At 43.8% G+C, this 12,489-nt stretch overlaps 1 protein-coding gene across 1 annotated transcript in view; it reads right to left on the minus strand.

The window, feature by feature from the left end:
- The window catches only part of mdn1 (midasin AAA ATPase 1), an 80,534-nt gene that overhangs the window by 4,222 nt on the left and 63,823 nt on the right, over positions 1 to 12,489 (minus strand). The window contains exons 79-97 of the mRNA XM_075459527.1: positions 11,515 to 11,922; positions 11,205 to 11,431; positions 10,981 to 11,118; positions 9,407 to 9,597; positions 8,810 to 8,971; positions 8,572 to 8,709; positions 7,870 to 8,005; positions 7,535 to 7,707; positions 7,269 to 7,400; positions 6,533 to 6,671; positions 5,786 to 6,072; positions 5,537 to 5,692; positions 4,408 to 4,509; positions 4,100 to 4,298; positions 3,785 to 3,958; positions 3,436 to 3,590; positions 2,701 to 2,790; positions 1,667 to 1,782; positions 1,341 to 1,515 (exon numbers count right to left, since the gene is read on the minus strand). Of these exons, the coding sequence (XP_075315642.1) occupies positions 1,341 to 1,515; positions 1,667 to 1,782; positions 2,701 to 2,790; positions 3,436 to 3,590; positions 3,785 to 3,958; positions 4,100 to 4,298; positions 4,408 to 4,509; positions 5,537 to 5,692; positions 5,786 to 6,072; positions 6,533 to 6,671; positions 7,269 to 7,400; positions 7,535 to 7,707; positions 7,870 to 8,005; positions 8,572 to 8,709; positions 8,810 to 8,971; positions 9,407 to 9,597; positions 10,981 to 11,118; positions 11,205 to 11,431; positions 11,515 to 11,922 (3,298 nt within the window). The remainder of the gene's footprint in view (positions 1 to 1,340; positions 1,516 to 1,666; positions 1,783 to 2,700; positions 2,791 to 3,435; positions 3,591 to 3,784; positions 3,959 to 4,099; positions 4,299 to 4,407; positions 4,510 to 5,536; positions 5,693 to 5,785; positions 6,073 to 6,532; positions 6,672 to 7,268; positions 7,401 to 7,534; positions 7,708 to 7,869; positions 8,006 to 8,571; positions 8,710 to 8,809; positions 8,972 to 9,406; positions 9,598 to 10,980; positions 11,119 to 11,204; positions 11,432 to 11,514; positions 11,923 to 12,489) is intronic.

Consider the following 12,489-nt stretch of genomic DNA (forward strand, 5'->3'; position numbering starts at 1 on the left):
GAGGACAAACATCTATTGATTTGGAGAAGTATTTTAAAGACACTGATCGGAAAAAGGAAATGAGACCACAATGACTTGTGGGGGAAAAATCGCATTAATGAAGCTGACATTTTGTGAGTCCACTGGAGTCAGAGATGTGTTGGTCCAGTGTGGTGCTGCACTTTAAGCCAGTCCTGTTCATAGCCATCTAAACGTTAAAGGCTTAATGGAACTTAAAACTGGCCATTAAACACTTTAACACATTTAACTCTGAAAAAACTAGCACCATTAAATCAAAACAATTTGAGAGAGAAAAACTGCCACTTTCATTATAAAATACCAACTTTACCTTCATCTTTACTAATATTGTTCAAATCTTTACTCTGGCTTCCAGTCAGTCACAGAATAGATTTTAAAAGTCTGCTGATGGTTTACAAATCCCAGAACGGTTTAGGCCCAAAATACATCTGTGATATGTTCAGAGAATATAAAGCCAGCAGAGCTCTTAGATCCAAGGACTCAGGTCAGCTGGTCCAGTCCAGACTAAACATGGAGAAGCAGCATTTAGCTGTTATGCTGCAAACAAGTGGAACAAACTGCCAGTGGAGATTAAACTTTCACCAAATGGAGACATTTTTAAATCCAGGTTAAAAACATTTATTTTAATTTATCTGGACTGTTGCTTGTTTTTAAATTCATATGAATGATTTTATTTGTTTCTCTTTATATTCTTTTATGTATTTTTAATGCTTCTTCCACTCCCTGCTGCAATGCTTTTATTTTATGTAAAGCACTTTGAATTGTTTTGTACATGAAATGTGATATACAAATAAATTTGATTTTGATTTGATTTATTGTCTGAAAATCAGAATAGTAAGTGTATCTTGAAAATTTTCATGGTTTGCATATTTCACTCCAGGCCTGATGGGTAAAACAACGCGCCACTCCAGGCCTGATGGGTAAAACAACGCGCCACTCCAGGCCTGATGGGTAAAACAACGCGCCACTCCAGGCCTGATGGGTAAAACAACGTGCCACTCCAGGCCTGATGGGTAAAACAACGCGCCACTCCAGGCCTGATGGGTAAAACAACGCGCCACTCCAGGCCTGATGGGTAAAACAACGTGCCACTCCAGGCCTGATGGGTAAAACAACGCGCCACTCCAGGCCTGATGGGTAAAACAACGTGCCACTCCAGGCCTGATGGGTAAAACAACGCGCCACTCCAGGCCTGATGGGTAAAACAACGTGCCACTCCAGGCCTGATGGGTTAAGGCACCTCCACATCGGCTTCAAGTCTGACACGGATCACTCCATCCATGTTTCTTCTACAGTTTAGGAGCGTTTCAGGCGTCTCTCACCTGTTTGGAGTGATTGTCCACCATGCTGGATGAGTCATCCACAGCTAGGCAGATCTGGTATTCTCTCTTGCTGGGCTTGGTCCTCCTCAGCCAGATCTTGTCCTTGCGGAACTGACTTGCAATGTAGGGTATCACCTTTCTCATATTCAGACGCTTCCCTGTGCGGTAATCCCCTCTGAGGAGCGGTCGACATCACACACACACACACACACACACACACACAGCATTAGCACAGCATTAGCACAGCTCACCACAGGGAGAAGAATCAGCGGAAAACAGGCAAAAGCTTGAAACTCCAGGTTAATGGTAACAGTGTCTGTACTGACTTGAGCTTGGCGGCCTGCGTGGGCTCCAGGATGAGACGGAGCTGCTCGCACAGCTGCTGCGAAAGAGCCGAGGTCAGAGTCTGGTACTTATGCCACATCGTGGCTGCTTCACTTTCCTGAAACGCAATCAGAAGACAACATTAGATCCAACCTGAGCTAAGCACCACCCAGATGTCAGCCTATAGTGTGAAAGGACTCGTATCTAATGTTACACTAGACCAGCAGCCTCACTTGGAAAAGCTTCTTCATATGTCATCTAGGAATTTTACTTTATGCACGTTTCCATTAGGTAACAGTAGATGACACGCCACCAACGTCCATCGCTGTGCAGGTGATACCAAGTTGTACTTGTCAGTGAAGCCAGATTAAACTCATCAAGTGGTCAGACTACAAGCACATCTCAAAGATAAGTTGCTTTAAGATGGCCGGGATTACTTTTAATTTGGGTCTAAATTCAGACAAAGACTGAGGTTGTTGTCTTTGATCCTAAGCACCTCACAAAGACATTGTCAAGCTGTGTGGTTAGTTTAAATGGCGTCACCTTGGCTTTCAGTGCCACTGTGAGGAATCCATTTTTAAACGGGATCTGGCCTTTAAATCACATGTAAAACAAGTTTCTGGGACTGCCTTCTGTCATCTACGCGATTTCCCGGGTCTCAGTGGTTTTGGGTGCTGAGTCATCTTTGTTCTCATAGCTTCTTAAAGCACAGAATGCAAGCAGTCTTCTGAGAATAACCTCCTGCTGAACGCCAGCAAAACTAAGGAGCTGATTGTGGGCTACAGGAGGAAGCAGCAGAGGGAGCAGCAGGACATTTATGTCAAACGATGCAACTGAAGGCAACTTTATAACTAACTTTCACTGTTGTATTTATATCTGTGAGCGGTTCGTTCTAAACATATTTTCAGATAACACAGAAAAAAAGGAATAAAATGAACCCAAAGCATTAGCATTTCTGTAACATAGATGCGCATATACTGCTGTGACTAACTGTAACAAGACAAACATCAGAACAAGTCTCCCGGGTCAAACTCACCTCCCCCTGAGAGCCTGGAGCCAGTTTGTGGAAGGCTTCCAACTGGAGCTCCATCTCCCTCCTGATCTCTTCAGTATCTCTCTCTGCTTTCTGTAGAATGGAAATCAACACATATTCCATAATTTGGTTTTTATTAGTATATTTATTAAATATAGCATTTATTAGTACTATTTATTAGTACTATGTAATAAGTCTATAATAATAGTGCTGTAGTGTTTCCAGAAGATCTGTGATTTTCCTTTTTTTATTTCAAGTTAATTAGTAACCTTACGTCTTAATTAGGGCTGGGCAACGATTAACATTTTTAATCTAATTAATCACAATCACAGAAAAAGCTCTGTGAGCTTCACACAGAGACTGAGGAGCACCTGTAACGGTGATGTTACCTGCTAGTTTATTTTTATTTTATTACTTCATGCTTCGTGGTGTTTGCTGTAACTGTGTGAATGTGACGCATTCAACATAGAATTGGACTTTTACAATAATAAAACCTGCGTTAATGTGCGATAAAATATTTATCGGCGTTAAATAATAACAAGTTAACGCGATAATAACGAGTTAACTCGCCCAGCCCTAAAAAAGATTCATTTCACAAGGCTTAACCCAAACATTTTTTACATGTTTGCTTACATTAATCATGCTTAATAAACCAGCAGGACCACCTCTTCCAACATAACTCCACTTTAAAACGTCCCTTGTGAATAACCGGTATTAGTGGAGTGGGTGTTTATATACCTGTAAGTTGTCGAGTAACAACTCGGGAACTGTATGAATTGTGGATTCTTTGCTTCGCTGGGCTGGCTCGTCTTCTCTCGGGGGTCGGCCCTCCCCCCTCTCTTCTTCGTCTTCCTCCCCCTGCCTCTGCACCTCCATTTCTCCACTGTCTGCACCTGCACAACAAAGAGGACCAGTTGATGTGTGAACTATGCCAAAAACGTGTCAGCGACAAGTCAGGACATTTAGTAAAACTGGATGTTCTGTAAAGTTTTGCTTTCTGAAAAGTGGTACAACAACATCCAGCCAAACATCAGTCACGTTCAAGCCATGTGGGAGCAAAGGGAACAACAAACAGAAATGCTGAAACCTTTCTGGGAGGACTTGAAAGCATCCAGCTGTTCAGGTTTCACCTCCTGGACCTCAGTGGCTGGGAGCTCTTCCTCCTGCTGCTCTGTTTCCATGGCAACATCTTCATCATTTTCATCTTGTTGCTGGTCCCTCTGAGGCCCCGTGGCTTTTTGTTGATCTGCACTGGCAACATCTGGAAGCAATAAGACCAGCAAACACCAAATGAATTGATCAGATTAAAAACCTTATCCAGGGTGAAACCTAACAATGTTTAACCCTCAACACTGACATTTCTATTCAAATTGTGGGTTTGATGTCCCCGGGAATCACTGACCATAAGTCTGAGTGTCGTAGGCAGTTTCGCTCTGTTGAATATGTTCGTACAGGTCGGACTCCTGCTTGGCACCACTCGGCCTGTCGTCGTCCGTGCGCTCTTTATTGCTTTCCACAGTACGCAGACGCTTGTTAACGCGCTCATTGTAGTCGCCCGTTGAGCGCTCGTTATCAGCTTGGCCCGGTTTCCTCTTGAAGCTCTGGAATATTTGGCGTAAAAATGTCACAAAATGAATAAACAAATGTCCTGAAGATGAATGGACAGAGGCTGAACTTTTCCACGCTCTCTTTCTGAGAGACTGACCGTACCTGAGTCTTACTCTGAGGCTGTGTCTGAGAAGCCATTCTTGCCATCAGCTTTGAATGATGACCTTCTGATTGGCTGGCATCAGCTGCTCCACTGCCATGCTCCTAGCAGAGAAATAACAAATGTTTAGCATCCAAAACCATCTCTCTCTCGCTCTCTGTGTGTATGTATATATATAAATATATATGTGTAGCCTACAAAAGATTTCTCATGAGGAACGTAGAAAATAGGTCAGCTTGGCATGAAAGTAGAATCAGACGATGTATTTCAGAGAATTCTGAAGCTTGAACAGCGGGATCAGAGGGATTACCTTTTCCCTGAGAAAGCGTTGAACAAGTTAAATCCAGTAAGAACATTTCACTCGTTGTGTGGCTCTCGTGCTTTATTATATAACTGTCTTGTTGCAAGTGAAAGAAATCGGCCATTAAGAAAGAAAGCATTTGACACATCTCAGTGATGACATCACAGTTCCTCTTCTCATTGGCTGTTCAACCCTGGGTAGTCTGCAGGCAGACTGGACATTTTGCAGTTTCTCATTGGGTACACCAAACGTGAAATAAGAGAAGTCTGATCTAACAGCTCTGGGATGAATTGTCCCTTCGTGGCAGTTCCACCGGACATCGGCTTGTACGGACTTAAAAGTACGACCATTTTGGAAGCTTCCATTCCTGCTTATATTTCATTCTATTGGCTCTCCACCAACTTCCTGATACTAGTAGCCTATTAGCTACAAAAACATGAAGAGATGTCATTACCCTGTGTCATTCAGGCCTGGTTGAACAATGATTTGTGATAATCACTTTCTAGGATAATTTGGCATTTGAACCAATGAGCAGAATTTTCTTCATCTTCAAATATCACCTGAAGACAAACCTCTTTTAAAAGTTCTCATTGACAAGACAAAATGTGCTTTCTCCCTGTCCCTTTGTAGTTCTTTATATTCCTGTAACTTCTGTATATGTGTTAGTGAAATACAGAAAACAAAGCACTCCTTAATCACCTGTGGCCTTCCTGATCCTCTAAGACTAAATGTTCTAAATATTTTGCCCATCCTAGAAATGATAATCAAAACTTAAAGTTAAAGTTGGAGTGCTTTTCCAACAGTAAGCGTTCTTTGTTTCTGAATGTTACCTCTTTGGCTTGCTCTCGCTCTGATGCCTCCCCAGCCAGCTCCACAGCTGTGTCACTTTGAACGTTGTCCTCTCCAGTCTGACCGTCCATGCTGTGCTCCTTCCTCTCGGCCGAGTCGGGCTGCTCTTCATCCTCGCCTTCACCTTCCTCATCCTCCTGTGAATCCCAACAGGAAGACCCAGAGCAAAGTCTGTCTCAACAGTTTCTGTGTTGCTCATACAAAACGCACTCCTTAGTTTCCCTCCATACCTTTGGTTTGTCTTCTTGGTTGTTTGTTCCAGTCATGTCCTTCTCTCTCTCTGCACTCTCTCTCTCCTCTTCCTCCTTTTCTTCATCTTCATCAGCGGCGACCTCATCCCCTTCAGCTTTGTTGTCCCCGTCCTCCTCCTCAGTTTTGGGCTCCTGATTATTTTCTTCTTCAGGATGGTTCTCATCCAGCTCCTGCACTTCCTGTTCCCCCTCTCCTCCGTTTCCATCTTCTTCCTCTTTCATGTTTTGGTCCACGGCTTTGTCATCGATGTCAAATGGATTCTCATCTGAAAATTTAAAAAAAAGTATGCTTCTGAATGTGTCGATTCCAACCATGCCATGATGTGTGTGTTATCTGGTGGCTTCACAAAGGAAGCCTCGACCCCGACAGCCTCCATGGCCACCCTTCCAGAGTCTGGTTCTGCCAGAGGTTTCTTCCTGTTAAAAGGGAGTCGTTCCTCTCCACAGTCGTCTCAGGCACGCTCAGGACGGGAGATTGGACTGAAGACAAGTTTCTGTGCAATCTGTTGGTTTCCCTAGCTAGGAAATTGTTTTTGAATTGGCTCTATATGAACGAATTGGATTATTTTATGAATAATTATGATTACAATGAATTGAATTCCAATTGGCTTGAATTGGACTTTATTATTTAAGTGCCTTGAGATGACATTTGTTGTATTTGGCGCTATAGAAATAAAAATGAATTGAATGGAATTGAATTGAAATGAGTGCAGCAGCAGGTCTCACCGTCACTCTTGCCATCTTCATCTCCAGCCTCTTCATTCGGGTCCAGGTTCAGGTCCTCGGGCAGCTCCATGGACTCCGGCTCGGGCATCTTGTTCTGCTGACCGTGATAAGGGTCCACTTCATTCTCATCAAACTCCCTCTGGGAATCAACAAGAGTGAAGATCAGTCATTACTGAGGAAGCCAAACATCATGCGATTAAAGCAGAATGAAGCTGGGATATTTATCACATGTTGCAGTTTTTTTTGTTGTAACTGATGCTGGTCTCTTACTTTGACATGCTGGATGACTCGGGTCAGTCCTTAATCCCACTCAATTTTTTTCTGTAAAACCATTCCTACTGGGGTCTTGACTGAAATGTTTGGTTGTGTTTTAGCTTCACTGGCGTGATGATAACCAACCTCACTTATCCGTGAAGCTTGAAGATCTCTCAAATTTGACCTCTCTACACAACTATATGGGTGAGACTAGTCACTAGGTTTCTCTAAATGGTTGACGATGATATTTCATAGAGCCGGCATATTTTTTTTTACTGACAGATTCAATTTGATTCACACATCAAGTCAGTCCAGCTCTTTTCGTCTGAGGGGCCTCTTTGTGTCCTCGTACCGTGACCACTGCTCATCAAGACCTAACGTTGCTGTCATATAATCCCAGTTACCATGGCAATGCCTTAGCTTCCCACTCAGTTTAGCCCGGTGATCTAATGACCACAGCTGTTAGAGCCGGGCTTCTTACCTCGTCTCCTTGTTCATTAATCTGCTCCTTTTCTTCGTCGCACATCTCTTCGTTCTGGTCCTGATTCTTCTTGTCTTTGTTGGGGTCTGCTGTGTCCAAGTTACCATCTTTGGCAACCAGCTCTGATTCCCCCTTGGGAAAATCCACCATTGACAAAAGTGTTATGCAACGGTTATAAAAGTCATTCACAAAAAAGAGAAAACACACACATAAGTAAGAGCATTGAATGCTGCTCCATGTTAGTTTTTGTAATGTTGTGGAGGTACCTGATCCATGCCCTGTCCAGACTCCTCCTCCTCGTCACTTCCTTCCTCCCCCTCCTCCTCATCATCATCGCCCCACATTCTCTCATCCAGGGTGTCCGTCTGACCTTCTCCCAGGTCTCCCATCTTTTTCTCCAGGTCATCCTCACCCTCTTTATCGGAATGCTCGTCTTCATCTGGAATTGATCATAAAGAGGAAAATCAACTCATCAGTATTCCTGGAAAGAGAAATTCTCCTGCCTCTAGCTTCCATATTAAACCACATATGACACAAGAAAGGAAAGAAGGAGCTTCTGTTGACCTCCTTCATCAACCTTTTTGCTCAGAGTTAAACAGACCTTGTTCATTTTCATCTTGATCATGAATCTGGCCATCAAAGTCTTCTGACATTTCAATGGCATTGTCTTCTGACGGGATGTCCCCCTTATCCTTTGGCTCTTCTTTTTCCTGGCCCTCCTGGAGGGTGTCCTCCACCTGGAGGAAGAATAGATCACAGCCAGTTTCATGAGAGAAGCGAAGAGTGAAATAATCTGAAATGATGCCGAAGCAATGCCAAATGCCATCTTGTGATTTTCTTGGTGAAAAGACACAAAAACTGTGTTTTTCTGTCAGTTGTGGAGAGAAAAGAATTTGACACTTTGTTCTAAGGCTCCAAAGCACGATGCCAGAATTTTCAAGTCGTTTTTTTCTACCTATCATGACTCTAAAGAAATTTCCATCCTGAAAATGAATTTGGAATTTACAACTTTTGCTTATGCTGCAACTATAGACACAGCCAGCAAATGACCAAAAATTTAAGATTTAAGAATTTAAGATGACTGAGCAGAAGTAATAAGAAGCATATTTTTAATGCAATGCAACTTTAATGCAATGGAAATGTATTATCCCATACTACAAACTTAAAAAGCTTGTGCTGTGCAGCATGGAGGTTCCATGTGAACTTTGCTTGTTCTCCCTGTGCCTACATCATTTTTGCTTTTTTCCCCTTATAGAACTCTGGTTCTCTATCACAGTCTGCTAAAGCTAAAGTCTTTCATCACCTGGTCTTCATTCTCAATCTTGTCACTGACGTCTTTGGAGCCATCGCCTTCTCCGATACCACCGCCCTCGTAGTCGTGAAACTCGGTGCTGCCTTCTCCATCCCCGCCGGCCATCAGCTCCTGAGGCAGGCAGAATCCCTGAAGAGGAAACCACAACAACCGGTCAGTCGTCCCTAATGGCTTACATTTGTGTTCATGGCATGCATTTTCATTATTTTCTGTTCTATGGAGTGTGTACCTTCTGAGCGAGCTCGGTGAAGATGCTGGCCAGGACAGACAGCAGTTTGCCTGTGCTTCTGTGTACTCCCAGTGAAACAGCCAGATAGTAACGCACCAGGTCCGAGTAAATGCCCAGAAGAGGTTCGAGACGTATAAACATCCTGCATGCCTCGTTTACCTCCTGTACACAGGCAGCAACCAGAAGACACATTTTAAAGCAAGTGGAAAAATATATATTAGAAATGACAATATATTCCACATCAAGATTAAATCCGGGAATCAAAACATAATATAAGACGGTCATAGTCTGCCATTTATTATGATAGAGGTGGAGAATTAAGAAGAAGAAAGCTCTTAAAAAAGCTATTATAACAATGTTGGATGAGACATCACTACGAACGACTCTACATATGGATATTTCAATGTAATAATAAGTCAATATTAATAATGAACATCAAACTTATATCGCGCTTTTTTGGACAATCAAAGACGTTTAACACGTGCAAAAAAAACCCCCAAAACATTATGTGTGAGTTTAAGACTACATATCCCAATAAAATCCTTCTGCTTTACGGTACAGTGTTGCAGATCGTACGCGTGCAGGTGCTGTTGATACCTCAAGCTGTGTTGGTTGACAGGAGTCTCTGTGTCTCCTCAGGCAGGTCAGCAACCGCTCCACCCTGACAACAACATCTCCAACAGACAGAGCCTCCACCTCAGCCTCCAGCTCCTCCCCCAGGAGTCGGGTCAGGTGACCCGGCTTCAGCAAGTCCTCCGCAGACTCCTCCTTCTCCTCTTCAGCGTCATCTGAATCATCGAATAAGAGAAAATCTCAGTGGGAAATCTGTTTTAAAGAACATTTAGTGTATCACATTGTATCTAAGGTGATGGCCTACTTCATTATAACAACCATTAAAAACAGCAGTGTGTTCTAAAGTGAATCCTTCCAGGTAACTTTGGATCAGAACTTTGGACCGGTCTTCCTGGGAAGTGCTTAAACTCGTCCCATTGTCAGGATATCTAGTTTAAATGCCTCTCCGGTAGTTATTTCACAGCATCTGATAGATCCACATCAAAAGTTTGTCGTCAGCACGTGCAGCATATTTACATGGAGGGCATCACTGTGCTGAATAACTCAAAGACTTCGCTTCGACGGATCTGGCTTCTCCAGACTGGCAGCCGGACACTCTTCCTCATGAGCTACAGCCAACCCTGATGTACTGAAAACCCTGGTGCTGCTACTGATGTGTGCATCTGAAAGCCAACGTTTCAGACAGTTCCCTTTTTCATAGCTAGATCTTCTATGAATGTGGATGACCGGCCCGAGGCTGCTGCTATTCGGATGGAGCTAATAAGCAGCATATCAGTATTGTGCACTTGCTTGTATCAGTCCCCACTGGAAGGAACTAAAGTTAGAGCAGGGTTTGAGAATTCCCTGTACTGGTATGGCAGACATTACTGCTGGCTTTAAAAGCATTATTCTAGCACAGAGATACTCATTGCGCGGCTCGCGAGCCACATGCGGCTCCTCAAGCTTTAATTGGCGGCTCGCACTCGCATGGTAGCTTATAACAATATGGTAACAATTATAATAAATTTTTTCAAATAACATACAGCGAATACTGCACAGTATTAAGTATAGTTTTTGTAGTATTAAGTATTTTTATAAAGTATTAATTAAGGCTTAATGGTGTTTCCTAAAGGGGGCTCTGTTAAACCTGGCAACACAGCCCGCTTAAACCACCTCACACTTGACCGCAGAGCACGCTAGCTCCTTTAGCCAGAGTGAGATGCAGGCGCAATGGATCGGTTTTTAATCAAAAAAGGGTGAAAACCAGCATAAAAACCAAACGAAAATCAGCATGAAGACGCCAGAGAGGGGACAAGCAGGCAAATGTCAGGTGTACCGCGAGATGCAGGCGCAATGGATCGGTTTTAATAAAAAAAAAATACAAATACAACATGAAGAAAGTCAAGGACATGCACGCCAACTCCCAGTATTAAGGTAAATGTGGTCTTAATTGAAAATGTATTGGCTGTGTTGTTTCTTTTTCTGTGGGATGTTTTATATTAAGAAATGCATATTTGCAAAAGGGGACTCAGTATGTTGTGGTAAAAGTGGCTCTTCCCTTGATTTTGCTCTGCCAATGTGGCTCTGGTGAAAAAAATAGTGAGTATCACTGCTCTAACCTCTCTTCACATCTTCATGTTGTTCTCTTTGCGGCTCTCTCTCACTTCTCTTCACAAGCGCCTGCACAGCACACAGCACTGTGTTTATGTTGGCCTCCAGGTCGGCAGAGAACTGCGTACTGAACGGATGCTGATGATCTGGAAAGAAAGTAAAGAGGTCAAATGTTGTCTGTCAAGAAGTCATATTTGAGGGAATGATGGCTATTGGTTAGTGGCACATGTACCTGTGTGTTGGTGTCCCAGGGAGAGCAGCTGGGTCTTCCAGGTGGTGAAGTCTGTGATGCAAGCCTCCGCCTGTCCCCGAATATATCCGAGGCTCTCGGTTATGGCTGGCTGACTGTCCACGCTGCCCACACACATGGCCGGGGTGAAGAGCTGCTCCACACTGAGCATTTGAGCCGCCACAGCTCCCAGCTGTTCAAAGGCCAAACTGCAGGTGGTGAAATTGCTCCTGTGGATAAGAACACAGTGTTGTTGCAGCCGCCCATAGCTTATGTTACTGCTTCTTCAGATTTCAAAGTGTTTGAGTTTTACCATGTGTAGAGAATCCTCTCAGAGGCCTGCTGTGCCACAGAGCTCAGGTCCTTCTTCAGGCCCTGGGTCTGCTTCAGCATCTCAGAGACACGCTGGTGGAGTTGGGTCCATGCGGCGTCTCCCCTCCTCATCAGGCAGCCAGGGGGTTGATGCTGGGCTGCCAGAGGGGATGGGCACTTCAGAGTGTGCTGCCTGCAGCTGCTCATCTGCTCCTGCTGCTGGGGGTCTTCAGGACAGCACTGGAGCAACCAGGACAGCTGCTGTAAAAGGGTGGCACACTGGGAAGCCAGGGCCTGTCCTCTGCAGATCCAGTCCCGGAGAGAGTCCTGGGGCGGAAGGGTGCAGCCTGGGTCTTCACTGTGGGTCTGAAGGTGGACCTTAAGACTCTGGACATTGTTTGTTAACCTCCTGAGTAACATTGGACAAGGAAAGACAGTGGAAAATGTTAAAGTGACAAACGGACACTGAGGATAAACACCCATGAACATAATCCAGCCATGCTGTCATGTTGTGTCGTGCCATCACACAATGAGCTTTTGAGAGGAATGCAAAGACGTATGTGAGCAATAATACCGAACAAGTTGTACATGCTTTGACAGCAAGGAATGATCGATGCAAGGACTAATGCTGCATCCGATGTGCTCAGAACTACAAATCTTTTTCATAGGGCTGGGCGAGTTAACTCGTTAATTATTTAACGCCAATAAATATTTTATCGCGCATTAGCGCAGTTTAAAAAAAAATTAAATAAAAAAATTACCGCCCCAAAGTATTTTTTGGGGCTTTTGTGCCTTTCATGGATAGGAAAGTTCAGCGAGACAGGAAGCAGGGGGCAGAGAGAGGGGGAACGACACGCAGCACCCCTGTTTTATTATTTATTTTATTATTGTAAAAGTCTGTTGCTCACAGGCTTTAAAAACGTCTAAACTGAGCCTTTGGTAGATGGAACACTACTCATTCCATGAAAACAGGCTT

The sequence above is a fragment of the Odontesthes bonariensis genome, chromosome 24 (genome assembly GCF_027942865.1).
Source record: "Odontesthes bonariensis isolate fOdoBon6 chromosome 24, fOdoBon6.hap1, whole genome shotgun sequence".
In the NCBI taxonomy this organism is placed as follows: domain Eukaryota; kingdom Metazoa; phylum Chordata; class Actinopteri; order Atheriniformes; family Atherinopsidae; genus Odontesthes; species Odontesthes bonariensis.